General features: G+C 37.3%; 1 protein-coding gene across 1 annotated transcript in view; it reads right to left on the bottom strand.

Annotated features, from left to right (window-relative positions):
* PDGFC (platelet derived growth factor C) overlaps positions 1-25,835 on the bottom strand; it is a 133,341-nt gene that overhangs the window by 38,679 nt on the left and 68,827 nt on the right. Inside the window, exon 2 of the mRNA XM_086464475.1 lies at positions 16,466-16,661. Within this exon, the coding sequence (XP_086320601.1) occupies positions 16,466-16,661 (196 nt within the window). The remainder of the gene's footprint in view (positions 1-16,465; positions 16,662-25,835) is intronic.

Genomic DNA, 25,835 nt, shown 5'->3' with positions numbered 1-25,835 from the left:
CTCCATTTAAAGGACCAGTATTTTTTCCACTTAATTAAAAATGAATGCAATGAATATGCTCATTAACGGTGTTCAAAATCCATTACTGCCGTGTACCACAGTTTTAAATCTTTGTTGAACTTATGATACTAATTACTTTATCACCATCTTCCCCCCCCTGCCCAATGCTACCTAATTCCTTTAACTGATCCACCGGTGTTTTTACTTTATGATTAGGTATACAACTTGCTAAAAAGGCAACGTGTACATTAATTGTACTAAGACTTCAGGGCTCAATACATTTATCAAATTGATTTTGAGTACTGAGTTTTGTTTTGTTTTTTGAAGATCAGCTTATGAAGTTTCTAAAGATAGCCTCTTTTTTTAATTAAGAATATGAAATAACGATCTACTTTTCTGATTTGTAAAGACTAAGTTAATCATTACATTTATTGACTTAGGCTTAAGATGTCTGAAGGGTCAGGCATAGTATATAGGTGTAGTGCTTCTGCATAACTTTCAGAGTACCTTCTATTGCACCCTTTTGTCTCCTGGTACCCCTGAAGTAAAAGAGAAACTCATATTCCACAGTTTAAATCCTAGACCCTTAAAATAAAAGCTAATTAATTCCGTTAGCTGAGAGGTAAAATAGAGGGAAATAAGTATTCTGAAAACAAACAAACAAACAAATAAAATTCAGCTTTCTGATATACATGACAGATCCAGATAATCCTGTTTGTTGGGGTGTTTCTTCTATATTCAATTCTTCCCTCCTTGATCTTTGTATGTGGTATTTGTAAACAAGTTGTGAATTGTAATCAAATAATTTCTGATTTTTCTGTGTGTTATCACACATTCCTCAATCACCCTTCCCCCACCCTAACACCATTCTGATCATCAGAAATCCACTTGTTTCCAAGTGATCAATCTCGAAACACTCTAATCAATGTATAGCACTCACTAGTACTGCATTGCACCATGCACAATCACCAATATCACTACTTAAAGGATTTCCTAAAACCTGTATTATAAGCCAATCGAATGTAACTGTCATAGCAACAGGGTACAGTACATTAAGCATGGTTTATAACGATTATTCACTTTCTGCAATGTCACCCTCAGGACCTACAGAGGATTTCTGTTCTTTTATGTCCAACAAACAAGTCTGGTGCTGTAGACAAAAATGTCTGTTTTCATAAGCAAATATCTGAGATACAAGTATTGGTTTCCTACTGCTGAACACAGACGTAGGTGGAGCTCCCTGCGCAATATAGATATTTCACCATCAACAAGCGGAATCTTTAGAAATTCTGTCTACATAAACAGAAAAAAGTCCCTCACATGTTTCCTGGACATAATGACATTTTTAGACAGTATCTTTATTCCTGTCAGTTATCGAGGTTGCGTGTTCTGCAAGACCCTGCTAAAACAGGACTGAAGTCTGAACTTGCTGTGAAAAGTAACAAAACAAAGTGGTTCAGATGCTTTAGCGTTTACAAGATTGTTCTACATAATTCTGCAGATTCATGTCACAGGGCTAAAGAGCAGTGGGGACAATAGCATAGCCATCCAAATTTATTTCCCCATCGAGAGAAGCTTGTACTTGAAATGCAAGAAAACTAGGATAAAGAACCAAGAACTGAGAAGCTATTTTCCATCTGCAATGAAGCAAAAACGTTAAAATGCACGATGAATCAAACAATGCCTTCCATTATACCTGTTGCAGAACATTTATTCCTTTTCCGTATGGCCGAGGTGCCTGGGACTGTGGATTGAATTAACAACCTAAACAAAGACAATTTATTGGGAAAGGGCAAGGAAGCAACGTAAGAGACTCTCAACTTCAATGCCTTTCAACCGGGAAATGTATTTTCCAAGGGAATAGGTTTTCTCCACCTTTCTATATTTTTCTGTGGTTTACGCTGTCATTTGCTAAACTTATTCTGACAGGCTGTTTACCTTGGCTTGCAGTTTTGTGACCTTGTTGTGGCTTCCCTCTGCCTTAGGAATTCCACAAATATACCAATGAATGTAAGAAGCAGAAACCAAAGGGGTAAAACACTTTGTCATATCAGTAATGTTGGACCTTTCCATCTGTATATAGATGTGTGCTAGCCAAAAATCTAGCACGCTTATTAAAACAGCTTGCAAAAAGTGAAATATATTTTTCCTTCCCCCTTTGGTAAGAACCTATTTCAATTTTTATTTGTTTTAAATTAAGAAATAGGAAGTTGATAACAATCCCTGTCTGTCTTTTTTGACAGCATCCTGTGGGACGCTGTAATATTTCTGTTCCTACTTGTTTTAAAGCACATGGAATTCCAAGGGTTTGCTGGTGCCAGCATAGCACACCAAAATACCTAACTCAGCTGCAGGCCCAAAGCATTCAAGGTCCCCTGGCAGTTCACCAGAAAAACTGTTATTGAATAGAACCTAGATGGTTTACATTTGGATAACTTCAATTTTGAAAACATTGGAAATTACTAAAAACTGTCATCATGAAAATATCATTTTGATCTTTTTCTAAGCAAAATTTTAACACCATCATTCTCAATGAAAATTTCCTTCCCCTCCTCCACCTCCGTTTGAAATCATTTTTGCTACTGAAATATTTAGACTTCCTATGGAACAAAATTTTTGGTTTCCATCATTCAACTTAACAGTGCATTTGTACAGACAAAATTGTAAGCTATCGGTGACACCTTACATGGTCTTCACCTCTTGCATCACTTTTTAATCACATCTGCAACTAATCATATTGCTCATTGTGAAATAAACAGTATATTAACATACAGGGGAAAGTGTAGTTGTGTATAGAGGAAAGTAAGGCCAACCATTTATCTTGAAGCTATTTCTTTCAAAGCTTGTCAGCCTCACTAGCAGAAGATTCTGGAGGCCTCCTCTAATCAGCTCAGCTCTCCAGTAACACTCTGATAGGCAGATTCACATTTATCTGAGTGGAAAAGGGAACACTGCAGCACGACAAAGGCACTCAAATCTATGGTATCTAATGGCAGACCCAGTCTGTTTAACCAGCTTCATTATTCCCCACAGGTCAACACGCCATACGGTCTCCAGCAAAAATGCATGATGGGACAAGGGGAATGCAAAGCTTATGACAAAGGGCAGAGGGGAAAATGGGAGGACCCCAAGAAGCAAGAAGGCAGAAAAGGAAAGAGTGGCATGCTGGATTAGAGAAATATTTGCATTTCAGGCAAACTACAAGCCTACAGACGTAGCAATACAGTTGTAAAAAGAAAAGTGTACCGCATCATTCATTCAATAGGTGGAGAACTTTCTTCTTTTCTATTACCAACACTTTAGTCTCAGTGAGAGGGGCAGTAAGTTTTCCTCAAAGACTAAGGCACAAAGACAAAAGACACACCATGTGAGGTGAAAATCAAAATGACACAGAAATTAAATAATTCTTAATAATGAAACTACAGGTACTTGTGCACTATTTTTCAGTTTACATAAGATGAAATCTTACTTCTGGTATTTTTTTTTCCCTCCAATATGGCCAGGTCAGGTAGTACAACCACCTACCACTCAAGTCTGCAAGCTTCAAAACAGCTGTTTAATTAATTCTTTTGCCTTTCAAATGCATTAATTTACATCATACTGTTTTGTATTTGTGGCCAAACAATATCTATAAGAATTTCAGACTGGGAAAGACTGGCACATTCAGTCCAGTCCTCCATTCAGTCCAGTAGATACAAGGTTCCTGAAATCACAAACTACTAGCAGTCCACACCAATGAAAGTTAGCTATTAGTAACTGTACTTCCCAGCCAGGCAACACAGAAAAAACCCTCAAATGATACAGAAAGCAAATTTCCCTGGAGGAATGGAAGGAAGAGGGCACCTTAGCTGAAATGGTGACCTTGCAGCAGCACCAGCAAATGCTTGACTCATGTTAAAAGTTCAAAAAGAATGATTCCACTCAACGTTATCAGAAATATTTGACTGAGGCTACTCAGTGACAGTAAAATCAGGATATTGGGAGAAAAGTGTATTTTGAAAATTACTTGATATAAAATTTTAAATATTTAAAATATTCCTGCTGGACTTTGTCTTTCCAGTAGGGATTTTTGAAGAAAGTTACCCAGAGTAATTTGATTCCAGTTCCTGAGGCTCACAGTATGGGCAATACACCCCTAGCATTCATCCTCTTCAGGAGGATTTGGCAGTGCCTTCCACTATAAGAGGAAACTCCTTTGGATATCATTACAGATTATCCAACAATTGAGAAAAGAGTTATGTCCTATGTTTTCTATTGTGCTTGATGTCTTAACATAAAAAACAGATAAAAGAACAGCCATGATTTGACATGAAATAAATTTCCACAGTAGTACCTGTATCTGCTGATCTGACACATAGACTGTGTTTTAACAGTCACTAGAAAGAAACAGCATACCCAGATATAATCCAAATAAATAACTGATGAGGTCAGGTTTTTTGTATTTAGAAAATGATGTTTGATTATACATGAACATCACTTCCCACCAGTACAGCAAATGAGCGTAAGAACCCCAAGTATTCTGCCATGTCTACGTTTTCCATGAAATAAAGATACTCAAGCTATAAACAGAGAACATTTCTAACTGCCACTCACCAAATATGGCTTGTAGTTTCTGCACCAACCTACTTTGAATACATCTATTTTAGAATATGCAGCACTGTACATTAGGAACTGCCTTATGGAAACACAAATGTTCACAAATGTTAGATGGTTGCCATGGTTCTCTCTATTTAATCTTTCCTCATACTGATTAGTAACAGCCTGAGGCTTCTAATACAACCGCACAACTCTGTATTTCTACTTTGTTATTTAGGATACTTGAAAAAAAAGTTTAATCCTTAGATTTCAGTTTTCTTCCCCTTCATTCACTGTAAGCCACTTTGATCACAAATCTACATTTACAACACTGCAAGTGAAAGGGAAAAAATACGAGAGAGTTCAAACCCCTAAATTCTACTCTTCAAACACTTGAACACTTTTCATGGTAGTTTGATTTGGAGAAATTAACTGTCGCATTACTACTCTCCAGTCTACCAGAAAACATACTTCCATTTTCAGAGAATCTGCTGAAAAGTTGAAGCATCATGTGAAGCGGAGACATACACATTTTGCATAGTAGCTTTTGTCACTTGGTGAACTGGAATCAAAGCACTGCATGCAGAAATAAGAAACCCAAAGAAATGCATCTCTTTACCCTCCTCCCTAAAATGCTCCTTTGTATCAAAAGTTTACTTCAGTGTCAATTGCTACGCTGAGTATTGCTGAAAACACATCCTTTCCCTAATGACTAGTAAATCGGCACACAAACACTTCTAGGAAATAAATCATCATAACTGGTATCTAGGCGCACTGGTAAGCAATTAAGTATCTCCATCTTAAGCATATGACTAACCCATAGTCTCTGAAAGTAGCTTCTGCCTTGTGGGGAGGAAGGGGCATAAACTTTTCCACAAGAATGAGAAATTGTAAACTAGATACACTGGTAGATGTACTTCAGGCTCTAAACCAAAACAATTCTATATAAAGACAGCAACCCTATAATTATTTAAGCATCTGTTAAACTACTGATACTGATAAAGCATGTAAATACAGGAATACAGCAACCACAGAATTTAGTCCTAGATAGCCTGTGCCACAAACTAATTTACACTGGTACAACTTCTATTGATACATTATTTCAAGCACTTGAAAAAGGATCTTACGGAAAGAGACACTATAATCCTGCAGATCAAAAGTGGAGGTCAGCAGGAAAGGAGATGGCTTCCCAAACTCCCCCTTTTAAAAGGCTGCTTGCCAAATTTCTTAGAAGCTACCTACACTTATCATCTTTGTATCAAAGAATGGCAGGTATTCCCAATGCCAGTCAGGATAAGAAATGTCTTTAGCTCCCTTTAAATAAGGATTAAGTTTACTGTAAAAATGGCACGTTATGAGTAGAAAAAAAAGTGCATGAAATTTTATACCAACATTACTATTACTATATATCAAAGACAAAGATGAATTTGGGAAAATTAGAGAGCTTGGGAAAACTATATGAATATATGAATCAACTTGCAAATGACGCCCCAGTCCATTTACTTACCTTGGCCTTCATCTTAAAATGCAAAGGAAGAAGTTCCACAGGGAGTAAGTCTCCATGAGCTTCCATCTCTCAGGGTTACTATGCTACATTTACCTTTTTTCCTATTTCACTATGTAGCCATATAAAGTACAGTAAGTAAAAAAGATTTTCCACAAAACTAAGAAGTCATTCGGAAAGGTTATTTTTCAAGGAGTAGAAAACGGATAATGTCTACATGAAATATTTTATTGTACTGTTTCACCTCCATCAGTCTGCTTTCTGCTACTGGCTGCACGTGTGGACCACAGATCTCTTTAGTACCATGCAAAAGTCAAGAATTGAAATAATAATGCATGCAACAAAAATGTTAGTAGGACAGAGTATTCTTCTTCTGCACACTAGTAACTCCTATTCTTTGTCACTGTGTCATCCCCCCAAAGGAATACCTGTAGAATTTATTATTATTATTATTATTATTATTATTATTATGATTACGTACTTACAGTACAACACCATATGGAAATGGCCATCAGAATTCAGGGTCCTGCTGCACTGGATACAATACTCTCCAAAGTACATTTTCCTTCATGAAGACGCAGCCTGTCGCTCCCAGACAGCATACCAGCTCAGTAAGCATCCTACATCATAACAGTACTACACTCACCAGATTTTGGAGAATTAAATGCCTTACCAAATTTTCCCAGTACTTCTCTGTAAAGTCTGGCATATTTTATCTTGGGAATTACAGCAATTACAGTAAATCACACATTCCTACTGTACAGATTAGTATTTTGTACAAAACCAAAAACACTAGTGGAGCTCAGAGGTCACATCAACAGCCAAGGCTGTGAAGTATTCTTTCTAATCCACTATAAAATTTCTACCTCTACTCACACTATTCACAGTGGTCAATGTATCTGTTCCATCTTAAGTGAATCCATAAACATGTTTTTACCATTGTTTTTCAAGCAGCATTTTAAACATTTATTCTAGTATCCCAAATGGCAATTTTCCCTTTATGTACATTCCTTTTATCCTGGAATGTAGTGATGGCTCCAGTCAACGATGTGAAAACTACTGGCTACGCAATTTCCTAACAATATTCAAAAGCATATTTTGGAAAACAGACAAACAAAAAAATTCCTAAGGAGCATTTTCAGCATGAAAATTCACCCAGGGCAGTGCAGGCAGCACTTCTTCCCCTCAAGCAGCATTACACGCCTGGTCAAGTTTCCCTTCTTTCTTTTCCCTCCCTTTTGCCTACCTCAACGAAGACTGGGGCTCTATCTATGTTTATTTAAATGAAAACAGCTTTATTTCTTTAGTTCAGCAATACAATAACATATGGCCTCTTGGCTGCTACACTAGCACACAGGATTTACCAATCCAGGACAGAGCATTTGTCACAAAGTCCAATATCCTGCTTCAGGACAGGCTAGTAATTGCTACTCGAACAGAAAGCGAAAAATCCCTGTAATGTAACCGAGTAGTCGCATAACACTGCGTAAGACAGAAAATATGTGCTCCCAACCCTAGCAGGAGATCAGTTTCCACCTAAAGAGTGTAAGGAGTTTCCTCTCACTTCAGTTTATCTAGTTATAAGTTAATAGTCATAAAATTATGCAAACCTATTTTTAATCCAGCCACAGCATATAAATCAAAGGCTAGTCTGAAGCAGTACTTCTTAATAATTGCTGCTAGTTTACTGGTCTCCCTTGTCTCACATTATTGTCAGAAACAGAAAGTATCTCTTTATTTTACCTTATAAAACCCCTAGGACACTCCCACATGACCATCTAACCTTTTTTATAACAAGCAATCTTCCTGTCTGCAGTTTCTTATGCACATGCATCTTCTCAGATACTCTGATGATCAGACGGAAACAGATTAATGTAAATTACATTACATTTCACTTCTACTTTAACTTAATGAAGCAGCATCAAGTGCACAACAGACAGTTACTGATCTGTCTGACCGATAATGTTTGCTGATAATGCTGTCTAACTACAATTTCATGCGAGCAACATTCTTTGTTTAAAAAGTTGATGACACACATAAGACGAAACTAGTGGGAGGAAGAGAGGAAAGGAAGAGAAAAAAGAAAAGCTGTGTAACAGGTGAAGAAAGACAACTGTCTGTCTAGGAACAGGACAGTTGATATGTCTGCTATTCCTGCCAATTAAACAGGAGAAAGCTCCTTGTAAACCTGGTGGTGAGCCTATGGGCTTAACTGTACTTACACTTTCAGTAACCAGAAAACATCAAGGATGGAGTGCATGCTATGTATAAACTGGAATATTTAGACACTACACAGGGTAACTTTAGATTATGTTACTGGGCCTGCCTTTGCATCTTGTGTTTCTCTTGACATCAGGACTTAAGAGCCACACCAGAAATCACAGGTGGCTGTAGGTCTGTCTACATCTCTGAGCTCAGCTGGTGATGGCTCACACCAAGTTTTTCTGCACCTTATAGCAGATAGCTACTTCTATCTTTTAAAAAGTGGTGGGGCAGGAGCAGGGGAAATCCATCAAAAACAACTGTTCCCAGAGTACCCTAGACAGAAGCAAGATCAGCAGTGCCACACTCATTTTCAAAGAAAATAGCTTCAGTTTACATCATTAGAAACACAGCCAGCTACGGTAACATGAAACAATTTTAGAAGCAGTAAATTAGAATTAGGACTGTTTACAAAAATATTTTGATACTGTGGACATAGTTTACTTTATTCAAACAGCTTGCTTGAGATTGAGAGGACCAAGAAGGAATTTTAAGGAGCCTAAAATGTTTTTAAGTCAATGATTGTAGTCTCTGGTGTGAAAAAGGAGTAAGAGATTATGTCGGCTGCCCACTCATCAGCAATCACTCTCTTAACACTCATCTGGATTGTGAAAATAGTTTTTAAATTACTTGAGAAATAATACCCAGTATAGTGTTTTCTAGCAACAGTGGGCACTAAAAATGAATGCTGTAAAGGAGTGAAAAGTGTGTGGGCAAGAATGCAGTCATAGCCCCTAAGTTTGTGCAGCATGTCCTTCTGATCACATCCTGAAGGCTATGCTGTCCTCCTGTTCTGCTCAGAGAAGCATCTCCTTCCCTTTCCCTTTCTTATGTTACACTCTGACTTGTTTAGAGAGCACAATTTTGCAGCTAAAAACTCCTTCTGCAGAACTGAGTTTACTCAGAGAAATCAGAGGAATGTGAATACTTCTGGACATAGTACATACCTCTGCCAGTGTGAGCTACGGGCAGTAGCTAAACCAGCACAATGGGACCAGCTGAAAAATGAGTTAGGGTTTGAATCATTTGATAACCAGAGTCAATTTTTTTTTCTGGAACCATGGAAAATCCAAAAGAAAGCTTTCTTAAAAAAATAAAATCATTAAAAAAAAAAGAAAAAAAAAGAAAACACAAGGAACCACAATTTTGTTCAAATACATTAGATTAGAAAACAAACAGATCCAGACACTTTTGACATGAAAAACCACTCATTTTTTCTTCCAAACATAAGCAAGCAGGATGCACGAGTATATTGGACTCTTCTGCATTCATGAAATTCAAATAATATTGTTACAACTGAACTCACATGAAAGAAATAACCATTGTAGTAGTAGTAGTTTTGTTCTTTATATGCAAAAGAACAATTTTTAGATAACCAAATTACTCAGGTCCTAAATTAACCTAACTTTTTAAAAGCTGTGATCCCCACCCCCCGCCCTCATCCTCCTTTTAAACCCACTCAGCATTTAAACTTCTCGAACTGGTATCACTATTCAGTTGTTTTGCAAATTGAGTGAGCAACAAAAAAATCAAAACCAAAAAACTAATCCCAAAAACACTAGAAGAAATTACTTAACATTCGTTTTATGGCATTTTCTACACACTGGACTTCATCTTAAATTAGTTATTTCATAATACCTCTTTCCTATCGGTATTTCAATTAACATAAGGCACTTGAATGCTAGAACTCATCCCAGCTATTTAAATTATATGACCTCCTTTCAGACTTTGAATAAAAATTATTAACAAATAATTTATGTGTTGGGGAAAAAAAGTAAGAAAGTAATTGTGTATTGACGAATGAGTTCATATGCTTCTTATAATTCCATATATCAATCCTATCCAAATGGACTTAACTTGCAGAACAGAGCTATAATATATTTTATCTTCAGTATGATTTCATTTTCGCTACAGAAGTTATAGCCAATGATGAAACAGACGTTTAAGTATCACTGACACATAGAGTCACCTAAACAAAGCCCAGCCCACCTATATGTGTAGCTGATGAAAAACAATTGAACACATTGAAATTCTAAGGCAACAGTTGTTAAGCAAAGAGCTTTAAGGACTGGACTTCACTATGACAGTCATCTCTATCCTCATAGTCTGTGAGGTTTGGTGCTGGTTTTTTGTTTTTTTGTTTGTTTTTTGTTTGTTTGTTTGTTTTTTGTCCGTCGTCGTCCCGTCCCCCCCCCCCAATTGAAGCCATAGAAATTTTGGGGATCTCCTCACTTTTCTTCTGGATTTTCAAATAGAGGTGGCAGCAGCAACCCCTGTATCTTCAGAACAAGAGGCTGGGGGGGAAGGAAGAAACACAAATCCTAGCAGCCCATGTACTTAGCGATGTGAGCTGCCATGAACATTGCCTGCAACAGTTCCTTTTTAAATGCTGAGTTCATTTAAAGGTCTTTGTCCAGTTATTCAAAGCCAACTTGAACTTTGGCTTACCCAAGAGATAACTTCACCCTCTGTAATCACAGCCCAGGAGAAGCTTTTAAGACTGTCTGACAGCAACGACAGTGAATCAGTTGTCCAGAAAATAATTTTCTTGGGAACTAGACCCTCGTAAAGAAGTCACTGCCCTCACAAGCCCCAGAATTAATACTTACTTTATGTGAAGAGATAGATTACTCTTTTTTTTTTTTTCCTGAAGCTATGTTTGATATTAGTATGTTCTTCACACACACATCAATATCGCCTCTATAATGCATTCAAGGCAAAATAATTTTTTTTTCCCCCCAGGGGGCAGGGTGTGCAGTAGAATTTAATCTTTCTAGAAGAAAAAGATGTTGACATTATTCTTCCATGCATGCACTCTATTGAAGCTGTAAGGTGCTTCCACGACAAGGGTTCAAACAGAAGCAAAATATCTGTCCTCTTTTTTACTGAAGCACTTGGGAGTTGCAGTTACGTATACGTATTTTACTCCACATACTAGATCTACAGATTTGTAGTAATTACAAGAAAGGAAACTCCACATGGTGTAAGTTACTCATTGTGTCTTATATTACACAGGAAGGTCTGCTTAGAAAATTACATAACAAAATGTTTAACTTTTTTATTGTGTTTACCATAACTTATCACTGCATAGCATGCATTTGACATAATTTATGTCAAAAAAAGACAGTTAAGCAACTATTTTCCGTTCTCATAGCCACTGACTAAAGACAGTGTCTGTATATTTCCTCTTAATACACGTTTCAGTCTTGTCAATCTGAGCCAGACCTAACTTTTTAACCTTGTCAACAATTTCCTAACGATACATTCATTGGAAACACATATGACTGTTGAAGCTGGTTGGATTACAGTTTATCACAGAACCCTGATGTTCCCTGAATGGAAGGGAATAGCTTGGGCACAGTTCAGTCAAAATAGATCTGAAGTGAAGGCAAGTAGCTTACAGAAACATTATGGGAAATGGAGGTAGAGAACGTAATGTGTGTGGCTCTGCATCATAAAGCATCACCCTAAGAACCCTCAGAGGAAGAACATTCCTGTATTAAGAGTTAAGTATTTAATTTGATGGAAGAGGGGAAAAAAAAGTCACAGTACTACTCACATAGATTTTATTCCATGTCAGCACTGACAGCTGCCTTAGCTTAACTGATTTTCTTCAAGCAAAAGTTCTACATATTGCACATATTAGCTAGACAAGCTTTGGGAATTCTTTCAAAATGTAATAGGTAAATGCTTCACTTATACAATTACATTAACAGATTCACACACACAGCTGCTAAAAGCTTCCCCCCCCCCCCCAAAAAAAAAAAATCAAAACCACCCAAACAAACCCACACAAACCCGACTATAGTTCATACTTTAAATTATTAGAAGACTGAAGAGAGTCAGAAATTACTATAGCTATCCTAATACGAAGATGATGGTCAAATGGCATCTATTATTCAAGTATTGGTTGGTTCCACATTCTTTTACTCATGTATTTTATCCTTATCATCGTAGCTACAGTAACTGCACTTTGGATTTGTGACACATTTCTGTGTTTTATTATAGATAATAAAACTCAAACAGACTGTAATCGTCTGATGATAAGAAATAATGGCTGCAACCACCACTAAGATGAACTAGAGACATTCTGTGCACAGGGAGAGAGCAAGTTTGACACACGCTACTAACATAAGAAAGATTTTTTTTTTTCCTATTCAGCCTTGCTTCAATGTACAACCTACTCACAACATCAGACTGCCTTTTAAAAGCAAGTGTAGTGTCCATGTTCTTCCTGGAAGAAAGCTAAATCCATGTCTTCCTGTCACAGAGAAGTTTATCACAGAGCTGTTATCACTGCATGTTCTCAGAGACAGAAAGCAACAAATTTGGACAACAAGCAACAGTTGAGCAAAAATCAGTCCCTCCTGGTCAAGAAGACTTATGATAGCTCCTTGATAGAAGCTGTCAGGCATAGAAGCCTAATGACCTCATGATTAAAACGGCATTGAGGAGCTAGCATCATGAAAATAATGACCTGTCATATCAGCTATCGTACCAGCAGAAGAAAAGCTGCTTTTCTTCAATGGAAAGGGTGGGCATACAGAATGTAAAACCACTATGCCTTTGTCAGCTAGAAATTCCCTTATGTAAGGAAAATTCACTGCTAGTTCTATCATCTGAACAGTACTGAACAAAACAGCCAGAAGATTGCATCCTTCTCCTTTTTTGTTTGTTTGGTTTGCTGGGGCATTGTTTTCTTCATAACCTTTTTCTTTCACAAGTCACAACTGAACTCAAACAAAGTGTACAAGACTGAAATTAGAGCAATATTGCAGAAATGTATATGTCCATATTATCAACCAAATAACCTAAATCTCTTCTGAGACACATGCATGGATCTCGTTTCCACATAAACTGGAGTTTGTCTTCGCTTTGGAAAGGACACCGTGGAATTCTTAAAATTTTGCCCATAGAAAGGATACAGTGCAGATGAAGTAGAACTATTCTTAGAAAAAATCATTAACTGTGTTTTAAGCAATGCAGAGATGAACTGCATAAGTTTCAAGCACACCATAATTGTAAAATCAAGACAAAAATCTCCTGGAGACGTACAGGCAAGATATCAGAAGTTTATCCTAAAAACCCTGTAATTTAAACTTTGTTTCCAAAACACACAGAACACAGCAATCATGCTTAAGACTCGTGAGAATTAGCACAACAGTTAGGACTATGCATGTTAATGCTGTTCCAGATGAGGCTGGGTCAGGATGGCTGGTCATAAACACAGAATTTGCTGTAATGCAAATGGTCTACTTTAGTAAATACTGTAAGTTGAATTACAAGTAAAAAAGGAGTGGAAAAAAAGTCATGCAGGATCATTCTGATTCAGATTTAGGAAAGTATTTAGAATGGAAGACTAGACTGGTACCTTCAATGTATCTGTAAAATGTGGTATTTGTTCTAGATGAAAAGACCCCACAGAATAGCTTAAAATGTCAGAACTGACTGGAGAAATCCAAGTATGGAGGTCAGGTCAGCCAGACACAGGCAAAAACTTGCCATAGCTTCAGGATGCATCTAGGATATTTCTTACCACTACCATTGTTTTCCTGTTCCAGAACGATGTTAAGCAAAAAAGTCTTATGTAGCTGGATATGTTTTTGTTTTATTTCTTCCAATGTGTGAGCAATATTTGAATTACTATGATATTTAAAAGCTGCTAATTATCTTAAACTCATATACTCCAGCATATTCTCTCATCAGCCCAGCGAGCTGACACTACAGGGTGTTACAGCCTACAGCAATGATGGAGAAAGATCTGGCATTGCACAGAATGTGTAGCTTAAGAAGCAGGTAGAGGAACTGAAAACTGTGACAACGACCACTGCAGGTAACTCATGGGGTCCTCTCATACACTACAGAAGGGAGAGAAAGATATCCTGAAACAAACTTTACACTGTTGCATAGAAAGTCTAACGTTACAGGGCTACAGTTTTTACCTAGTTTCAGTCACAGTTCAGAACTAAAGGATCGGGTCACTGTAAGATATAGAGTTATAACACATTAAGGTCCGTGTCCTATTTTATTCTGTCCTTTGTCATATGAACTTGCCTTTGGAGAAACTGCTGAATACTCTAAAGCAACAATACTGATCTGTGTGTTTTAAGATGGCAGAAACACGGTAGAGTAATAAATAGTATGGGATGCAGTCAATAAAAACCCTTAACTTTTCCACAGAAGGTACTGGTAAAAAGATTAAACAACTTTATTAGGAACTATAAGAGATAAGAAACGCAAGACATTATTTATAAAGAGATATTACTCTGGTAACTGGTAACTTACTTGGCCTGTCTAGAGCTGTTTTACATAGTTAAACTCTCTGTGTCTTAGTTATTTCCTCAACTTGTCAATTATTTATACTTCCTTCATATCAAATGAGGTACACTTTCTCTTCCTTTACTGAGTTTGTTACTGAATTTAAATTTCATAGGAAGACTAGCTATGCTTTTTCTTTTGTTTAAAAGCAACAGTATAACTCTTTTTCAGAGGGTCGTATCTTCCAAGCCAAAAAGCCCAGTGTGTCCTCGAAAGTGCACATATAGGGAATTGCATTCATATAACTTCCTGGTATCCCTGAACAAATATGAGCATGATAAGATTACGACTGAGTGAACATTATGAGTGACTTATTACTGTTTCTTAATTTGACCAGTACTTTTGTATTCAGCACATTGTTTACTTAAAAGAAATGTACTCCCATTAAAATACTATTTTAGTTATAATATTAAAAATATTTTAACTTATCTTACTTTTTTCTTTGCAAGTGGACGAATGAGTCACCCTACCTGGATTTTCTTTCACTTGCCACTTCACTCTGCCATGTGCAAAGAAAAGAAAAAGCAAGCTAAGTTTTCATTTAAAGTAAAGAATTATTGGGCAAAGGGAGTGCACTCATCTGAGCAAACATATGTTTATAGTACTTATTTTAATTATATTTGGCATGTCCTTGACAATTACTCCCTTCCGAATTATGAAAGAAAGGTATCTGCCTATCTGTTATGAACCTCAGCTCCCAAATTAAAGTGCAAAAGTAACCCCTAAGAAATTCACATTTGTTATAAAAAGTTGATACAAATTATAAAATCAACTGAATATCAATTAATTAGAAAAACTGAAAACAAGAATCAAATCAAGTGTGTACACAGGTATGCAAAAATAAAAACCCAAAGAGAAAAACAATTCAAAATAAAAAACTAATTTGAAAGAAAAATCTTGTGTGAAGTACCTCTCCAGAAACACATCAAAAGAGGACACGCCATTCAAATGACATATTTTATCTGTTAATTAATTTATTGAAAAGACTTTGGGCAATGTACCACTATTCACACACTTGGGGTTTTTTTACAAAGCGTTGCTGTGATGGCAGACAGATACAGGATACAAGAGTTTAGCATCTCTCCCCTTTCACCCACCCACAGGAAGCATATATAATGTCAGCCCCTCACAAAATATCCAAAACATGATCAATCAGATGGCTTGGTTCAGAACTACATCCATCCCCATGCCTGTTATGTCATAGTTATTTCTTTCCCAAGCTACAAAGCCTTCAGCTGCGAATTGTAGGAAGGTCCCATAGAAACTTGTGCCAGTGATTGAGCAGGAAGGATACTTACTGAAGTGGGGAAAAAAAAAACCCAATACCATTGAAGAATGTCAATGTTTTTCATAAAAGACTAGGAGCTTGACCATTAAAGGCCATTAAAATATTGTGCAGTAGGGTGGGTCTGTTGTTTGGTTTTTTTTGAATAGGGATGTTGTACTTTGTGTTGTGGCCTGAATTCCACTTCAGGTAACTTGCTCACCCAAATTTTCTCTGTAAAAATTAGACATTCATTCCTCTAACATTCTGTTAAGAATATTTTCCCAGATGTCCAAACTTTTTGTAATAATATATCTGTGGCCCAGATACTTAATGCAGAAGGAAAAATGGGGGGACCCCAAACCTTTCAAGCATGAAATCCTTCTCTAGCACTGCAAAAGAAAATAATGATCTAAGACTTTAAAAGATGCATTTTATAAATATATTGACATTCAGGTGTCACATTTTTGCAAAACTTGAGCAACACTTTTGTTCCATCCCCCACAGCTCCCTTCTAATTTTTCTCAGTTAAAGTAACTTACTTGCAAATGTCATCTTCTGGGTCCTCAAGCCCAAATCTTTCGTCAAATGTAAGCTGTATCCATACATTTTCGTCTACTGCTACTAATCTCCACACTAGTACAGTATTGCGTGGGTATGTGTGTGGAAACTTGGGGCTGTGAATACTTCCATTAGTAGTCACAGTAATTATCTTCTCATGTTGAGGATCCTGCACGCCTATAGTAAAGACAGAAAACAGATGCATCAATACTAATTTCTTCTCCTTTCCCTAAAGTTTTTGTATAGTACGCACAGATAAAGACACTTGTATTGTTAGCTTTTCTTCACCTTGCAAGAAATTTCTGCTTGGAAAATCTATATAGTAACAACAACCCAAGTGATAAATATTACTTTGCTGGCAAAAAGTTATCCAAACCGAAGCCTCAACTGCTGTTCAGAAAGCAGAACAGAAGTTCAAGTGGAGATAAGAGAACTATGACTGCAAATACCTGAATGCAAGACTGGACTCCTCACAGAAGCCCAGGAACCCAAGGGACTACATCACGCAGCCTGCTGATGGTTTCAGTTCTTTATTACTGGAGATTGCACAGAAATCACATGAGGGTACGAGGAAAGGTCTGCTCACACCTACCACAAAAGAGATGGCTGAAATTTGTCTCTTGTTAATGGAGACTGTCCTACATTTATGGAGTCCGGTGATAAGGATTTTGATGACTGCCTCCTTCCTGAAGGCTGTATCAGAACAAAGTTATCCCTCTACAGGAATGAAACTGGGACATGCTTGGGAAACTTGGGAAAGTCACCATGTGTAATAAATTAGGCATTTACTGATGAGTCTCAGTTGAGGGCATTCCTGAAAATTCTTCACAGCACTGTTAGACTAAACACATGTAAAAGTAAATGAATGTTTTACAATGTGGCAGCAAATTAATTAAAAAGAAATAAGCCAGCCACATTTGATTTTTAAAGCGAACACTAACACTGATTTTTTAACACTAGCACTGAAGCTACTGAAGACCTCTTCAGGTTGTGAATTCATATCTGCAAGGAGTACCAAAAAGAAAGGACTCCTTTGGCGAGCAGCAGCTGTGCCTTTCAGAGCCCCAACAACCCCCTTCACAGTAACTCAAGAAACCTCATTCTCAAATGCCATATATTCACAGGAATTCACATTCAGCAGCTGGACTGAGTTCCTATTGGGTATTCAGTTGCAAAAAAAGAGGCACTGACTTAATGTGGATACATTTTGACATTGTGACATACAATGATGACATCTCTAAAGGACAAAATTTAATTCCATAAGCACACCAAATGAAAAGAACGCTCCTTATGCTATAGCACATGACTTTTACTAAAAACCTGTATACACTCAGGTTTGACATTTCAGTCAATAATACATAGGAATTGTCAAGAGTTACTTATTAATAACTTTAGTAACTAAATAAGCTTGTAGTTTTGTACTGGAGAGTTATTAATAGTGTTTTGTTTTCAGCTATTCATAGTCTCTTTCTTAGATACTTTATCTTATCTTTATGATTGTTATATAACCCAGCATTACAATGAACATTCATCTGAAGCTGTGCAAGACATATATACTTCAGTCTACAATAAAAATACACACTGCAATCATACCTTATTATAGCTACATGTAAAGGCTGACAGCTAAATGAATGTTATGCAAGAAAAGAAGGCCATAGAAACATTTTTTAAATTATTTTAAAAGAATTAATCTATACTTAAATATAATTTGAGTCTGACAGACCTTTGCCTTCTATTCTGATGGACTTGTACCTTCTACTTTTGGTATGAAAATGGTAAATTTTCTTTTAAGTGGAATTGCTGCTTACATAAAACTGATGGAGTGTGGCCTTGCCAGTATCCACACACAGTTGCAGAGGACTGACTGTCTTGTGTACAAAGAAGAGAGTACAGCATGCAGTAATAAGAAAAAAGTACAAAAAAAGGCACAAAAAACACGTTCTTAGTTTAGACCCTTCATTGGGTTTTTGTTAGCTGAGTCACAAGCATTTTTCTATAATGTACAGTATGTCAGCTGAGAGCTGCATGCTAAACACAGGAGCCAACAATAATAAAATTACTTTTCCAGAGATTAGTACAGCAGAGTGCTATTTCCAAAGCATGCAAAGGACCACCATTTCAGGCAAACATGTCAAAGTGTGGTGTCTGATGACACTTTATTTAGTGGTTAATTTTGTCTTTAAAAGCACACACAGGATTACAAACCATGTTATATTGCACAACATATTAAGAAAGTGTTTTCTTTGTATCATCAGGGCAATGATAACACCAGCACTGCAAGTAGGGACTGTAAATAGCCCAGGCATAGCAAATGAGAAGTCAATAAAAAGCAGCAAAGGAAAGAAAAGGCATGTGGCAATTTAGTGAACAGAAGCTGCAGCATCCCCAGTACCTTCAGCTCCTCCATTTGTAAAGGAAAAATATGTATTTACTTTAGCACACAACAGTGTTCCATGAACATATCAAATTCCCACACACATCACTTGCTCCATTTCAAATATTTGCTCTCGCACAGTGAATTTCTTCTCTTACAAAAGAATTATTTTGTATGACTACAAAGGCAAGTAATTGCTGTTAAAGGAAAATGAAGCTTGTCTTCAGATAAGCCACAATATTCCTTTTTATCCGTTCTACATAAATTTTACTGTTGTGCCTCAAAAAGCTAGCCTTTTCCTACTGAATTTATTCATGTTCTGAAAATTTCTTTTGAGTAAACTGTGTGAAAAGCGCAGCTACCTGAGTATGGCTAAGATGAGACTATAGTCTCTGTTCTTTGTGGAATGACTTTGCAATTCCCAACTTTATTTTAGGGATAAATCAGTCCAAGTTACACTTAAAAGGGAGTAACAAGTTCAGTAAGATCTACAGCAGTCAGCTGTTTAACTCCAAATATACATTGCTGCCGTGATCTGTCTGCCTTTCTTTTCACCAACCTCCCCATCCTTCCCCCCACCAAAAATAAGGAAAAAAAGATTATTACTGTACAGACAGCATTGAACAACCCTGAAGAATCAGTTTAGGCAAGAACTGAGGCAGGGACTGAGGCAGGCAAGGCACCATCTCAGCCAAGGGACAACAATACCATGCAAGGGAAATGGGGACAGATGAGGACCAAAACAGAGTGTTTGAATCTTCAGAAAAAAGCTTCATCAAAAGGTGGGCAACTGAGATCTCCTGCAGGAGAAAGTCCTGGAAACAGGGCACACTAGGTGGGAAAAAAATCCCTAAGTTAACCCAGGGATATGACACAGTTACACTTATTAGGAAAGGACAGCACACACTTAACATAGCCTGAAGTTGAAGAATGAGTCGTTGCAGTCGTCTTTGATGTGGTACAAGATGCTATCACCATATTTATATATCTATCAATGTAGAAAGTCTGCTCCTGAAAATTACAAGATTCCAGGCATTCTGAGAGCATAGCAGTGCCTAACCCTTCCACTGATGTAGTAATGCAGATGAAAAACCACAGTATCACCAAACAGATCAGCAGATGCCACTGTAAACTGAAATTAAACCCACCGACTAGACAAGCTCATTCCTGCCTACTTCAAAGTAGGTCTCTTCCCCCATGGGCACAACACATTTCACAAAGATCAGCGCTGACACTTCTTAAGTATAGCAAATACATCTTTCTTAGTATATTGTAATCACTACATTTTAGCAAGGGTCATGGGTAGAACTCAGACAAATCACATACAGTTCAGGAGAAAGACAAGGAGCTGCAGAAGAAGAGAGGAGCATCACGGGTGGAGTAAGGGCCTCAGCACTGATTCATTTAAAAGGCTGATTCACTTAAGAGGCCACACAGTACTAGTAAAATTGATTTTTAAAACTTTTTGTTAAACCTACACTAATTTCACAACAGGAGGTGAAGGGTCTAGATATGAGGAGCAGCTGAGAGAACTGGGGCTGTTTAGCCTGGAGAAGAGGAGGCTGAGGGGAGACCTTATCGCTGTCTACAACTACCTGAAAGGAGGTTGTAGCAAGGTGGGTGTCAGTCTCTAAGTAACAAGTGACAGGATGAGAGGAAACAAACCTCATAGTGCCAGAGGAGGTTTATATTGGACATTAGCAAAAATGTGTCTTTTTTTTTCTTCACCAAAACTGTTGTCAAGCACTGGAACAGGGTGCCCAGGGAAGTGGTTGAGTCACCATCCCCGGAGGTATTCAAAAGACATGTAGACCTGGTGCTGAGGGACACAGTTTAGCAGCGAACTTGACAGTATTAGGTTAACAGTTGGACTCGATGATCTTAAAGGTCTTTTCCAACCTCAATGATTCTGTGCTTTAATCATGCACTGTTAATATATTACTTGTTTAATTTCATCCAACAGCCCTTAATTATGAAAATTTTTAGGCCTTCAGAAGCAGCATTAGCTTACGTGTGGCTATCGCTGCCTTAAAAAAAAAAGAAAAGCCAAATTCAAACATAAGAAAAGTTTCGACTCTAAATATTTGCTAATATTAGAGCTTTTTCAGATATACAGTAATGTTGCAATATGTGTGTCCTCTGCTTTAAAACTGAGAAACAAAAGATGACAGTAACTAGTTTTTGTTACCACAGAACTTCAGAGGGAAGCAGGTTTTTCTAATTAAAGTAATCGAAAGGATTTCCTGAGAACATTCCCATATAATTTTTACAACACTCCACATACGTACAGAAACTGAGACTTCATAGAAGAAATTCTTTGACATGCAATATAACATACCTTTTCTTCCTCTTTCACCAGAATTTCAAAAAGCGGTAAGCCTACTTTCAAAAGTAGTAACTCAAGCCATACAAGGGTACCTTTTTCTGTCCTCTGTCTCTGGTTCAGTTGCCTCCAGGCACTTCTTAGCTATTATCTCGATGTAACAGCAAAATGGAATTTAACTCTTTTGCTGGGTACAGAAGAAAAGCTGGAAAATCACCTGTTATTGGCAGAAAATTGAAGACAAATAGCTGTTCTATGTTTTTCATATATAAAATGGGCATCATGGCAAAGCCACTCAAAATCATAGAAATGCTGGTTTGAAGGGATCTCTGGAGACCTCCGGTCCCAGCTCTTACTTGTTTACAATTCTTACTCACGCCCCAGCAGGTCACCCATGTGAAGGCTGGCATTTTCTAGCCAATACCCAAGCCCTCTCATGGATGGAAATTCCACTGTGCCTTGGGATAACATGTGCCAGTGCTGTACTATCTCCTAAGACGTTTTTCCCAATGTCCAATGTGAACCTCTCAAGCTGCAATTTATAGCCATGGGGTTTTCAGGGTTTAGTTTGTTTTTACACTTTGTGACCCTACACGGAAGAGTTCAAGTCACCCTTGCAACTGCTCTTCAGACCATGGGGGGCCTGATATTAGACTGTGCCATATAGCCTTCTCTTCCCCAGACTAAACAAGCCCAGCCTCCTCACCCTCTATTCGCTGCCTGCCACCAACCAGATGCTGAGCTTTCAGGCCTGGCCATCCAGTCAATTTTCAACCTACCTACCAAGCACTCTGTTCTCCCCAATCATTGTGCCTCAAGTACCACAAGAAATGCTTTTGAAGCACACAGGGTTTATTTTCACCATCAACTTTTCACACTATGAGAAAAGAAAACTTCACATGGGCTTGGTATACCTCCTAAGATAGCCTTCCTCAGTGGTATGGTTTGTGGTTTTTCTAGGTTAAATCTCCAAGACGCAACTAGTCTTCTGTGGCTTTTCCATTCTGAGTTGCTTCTATGCTTTGATATAGCTCCCTATTTGAAATCTTGACATGATTCCTCAGGTATTACGAAGAAATAACATAGAGAGAAGTGCATGTACCCACAGTACACACAGACACACACATTATATACACATATGACCTGTCAACTATTGCGGTGTGATAAATTCAACTTCTAACTAGAAATCTGCTAGTTTACACAGGTACTTGTTACCTAAACTAGCAAATGTAACAAATACAAAATATACAGTATTATATGGATGTAAAGTAACAGAGTAGAAACATGTAGGAGAAATACTACATCTTGTTTAGATTACACCTCCCTCTGACACAAACTTACCTCACACACTTGAAAAGGCATGTAAAAAAATTGCAGTTCACACAACTCAAGATGAATGTATAGGGATTGTATTTGTTTTTTAAATCCTACAATTTAACCTAGTTCTTTTTTCTTCAGTTACTGTCTTGAGTTCAAACTTGTACTGTTACCTTAGACACTGAATATCATACACTATTTAACTGCTGGCTAAAGGTCTTCCTGCTGAAGCTATGTAAAGAACATAGTGGGAAGAACTGCACACAGATGAAGTGATCAGGGAAGCAAAAGCTTTCTAATTGATCTTCAGTTTTGGCAGTTGGCCCAGCATGGAAGAACAAAAAAAAGAAAGAGAAGAAGGGCTGCGGGGGGGGGGGGGGGGGGGGCAGGAAAGACATCATTGGAGAACAGAGCATGGAACTGTAGTAACATATTTAATAAAGTTTCCAAACAGCTGTATGACTTAATGTCTTGCAAAAGATAATCATGACTAATCATGCACTAACAAACTGTCTTTGATTCCAAATTGCATCAAGAAACAAAAATGAGTTTATACTTTTACTTTACAAGTTTATACTTTATAACCTTCAAGTATTCTGCCAATGCTTTGCCTAGTACTCTGGCTTCTGCTCAAAGAAGAGGATGGCAATTAAAAAGGGGGTTTTGTGCATGGTAACTTCTTGCAATAAAAGTAACCTCTATTGAGATCTGTTTTCAGAGCAAACTCTTTTGGAAGGTGGTCTTGGTCCTGAACTTCTCAATATCTTTTAAGACTAGATAAATACTACATTTTAGCCAAGACAAAGAATTCCTTTTGCTAAATGTTAGATGAGGTAACTTTTGGTGTTATCACATTCTCCAAGATCTAATTATTCTAGAGTGTTTCAATAAGCATTTGTTCCAACGTCCACAGGTGAAGTCTTGGCTCACCGGAATCAATATTAAAGAATATTAAAGCTCCTGCTGACTTGAATATGGCAGGAATTCCATCTGTATGAAATACATAAATCAGTTGGAATAATTATTTTATCATGCACTGATAATAATATCATCTGGGGTTTTTTTTCAGTCAAGGGCAAATAATTATCCTGAAATAAAAAGGACTATTAGTAAGTTGCATATCCATAAAATAAATATACACTCCAGTCATTCAAAAATTAACAGAGCACTGCGATACAACGATTAGCAGTTAAACTTCTTACAGCAATATCCTTCTTTTCTCTTATGGATAAAACAAATGTCAAGCTGGTCCTTTTGATAATATTTTTTCACATTTTTCTTGCCTCAGTTTTTTTCCTAAGAACAATATTATACAGTAAATAACCATCACGTAACATACAGGCTTTAGTCAAGGACTGCTCCCTGTCTCTGTCCTCTTCCATTAAAGTGCATGCTTAAGTGATCGGAGTCATCTCAGACAGCGAAGGGATCACTTAAGGAAAGAAAATACTCGCCTCTTCCCCCAGCCAAAACTATTTAGAGATGTAATGAATTACTCCAGAATCAATGAGTTGTTCTGGAGGTGTAAATGAAGAGGCAAGGATATCACACTTCCAGCAGAAAGCGCTGTGGAAGTTTTATAGGCACTATATCATAGTTAATTCCAGTAAGAACAGAATTATATGTAGGGGCGCTGCTATACAGAAATGCAAAAGTATTGATAACTGTAAGAGCATACATATTTAAAAGATTATAGACTGGATTTAAAAAAGTCTCCTTGCCCAATACAGGCAGAATAAAGCACTGAGAAGCTAATCTGATTCCACATCTGTACTTTGAGGAAGAAGAAAACATATCGGGCTATCACCAATGCACAAACGTTTAATTTTTCATGTCATTGTCTGAAGAAATATTCTTCAAGAATAGAATAATTCTTATTCTCTATTTTCATTAGTCATATATGGTTTGGCATATTAATTACATTATTACATATTATAGCTGGGCATTTGGCTCACATCTGTATGCCATTACTGTATTAGAAACAGCAGAACACTCATGCGAAGGTCACCAACCAGGACGAATGAGATAGAACTAAAAACATCTATCGTATGCACAGCAAAAGAACAGCTGTTTATACCTGTGTTTGTCTTCACTTTGGATGATTTACAACTCATTTACATTTACAGTATGGTCTCTAAATGCCGAAGTAGTATCTGGAACAGTGATGACAAAAAAAAAGCCATAACAAAATGTGTAACTATTCAATCTATTTTTTTTTCAATTCCTAAGCAGGGAGGGATGGAGGGAGAAAGAGTAGAAAGGAAAGGGGGGGGGGGGGGGGGGGGGGGGAGCAAACCCCCACCATTCTCAGTGAATTACTCCTGCCATCTCTCCTCCTGTCTTTTCAAGGACTGGCAGAGAGGAAACGGCTCCATGATCAACAGTATCAAGGGCAGACAACAGACATAATCAGCCTAAATACCTGACCTTCACCCATCAACAGCATGAGGTCATTACGACCTCCTTATCTTCCTACAACAAGACCTCTCTTAACATTTTTCTTTTCTCCTATATGCCAGTGCATCCATCTGCTACATAATATTGTTGATGCTTTCTGTATCCTCTTTTCTCCTCCCCTGCGGAAGGGGGAAGTGTTTTCCATATTCTGCACTCACAAGTCCCTCTATACAAAATGATGTGAACAAATAATGAAAACTGTCAAAGCTGAAACAAAGCCCAACAGTACACAGCAATGGATCCATTTTCCAGGTGTATCCTGTGGAAGACCAGCACAGCAGGAGGTTCAGTCTTTTTTAATAATGAGCAGGTAAAATGAGTCGCCCTCAATGATAATGAAGCTCAGAAAGGGATGGGCTTTTGAAAGCTACTTACCCAGGTTTTGACAAGCACATGATTAAAATTGTCTGGGATAGGAGGAATTGTAAGTCTTCTTGGAAACGTACAACTTATTATACATGCAAAATGTTGTCAATAGAAAAGACATGCTGTAAGATTTAATGCTGAGAGAGATAAGGAAGCAATAACAAACAGTAAACCAGGAAAATGATTGCCCAGTTGGAGACGTTTATGCCTACTAAGAGATAACAAAATTATTTACTTTATAATTAAATGTATTTTTAAAACTTTATGTGTTTGGGAGGTTGGGGTGGAAAAAAGTTAAGTGTATATTTTCAAATATGTAATCTTTACAATTCTTCTGCTACTCAAGATAGGTGTGTTTTTTTTTTTTTCCCTATGGGAAACTGATTTAGCAAAGCTTTGAAAAAACTTAGCTAAGTTCTTAAAGGTAAACAAACATCAACAGAAATTATAACTAAAAATAGTATCTATGGTAACAAGAGAAACTCAAGTGAATGTGAAAAACATTACATATAAA

Source organism: Leptosomus discolor, chromosome 4, assembly GCF_034619465.1.
Source record: "Leptosomus discolor isolate bLepDis1 chromosome 4, bLepDis1.hap2, whole genome shotgun sequence".
Classification (NCBI taxonomy): Eukaryota; Metazoa; Chordata; class Aves; order Leptosomiformes; family Leptosomidae; genus Leptosomus; species Leptosomus discolor.
Note: the sequence above shows the minus strand (reverse complement) of the source record. Positions and strands in the feature narration are given on the sequence as shown.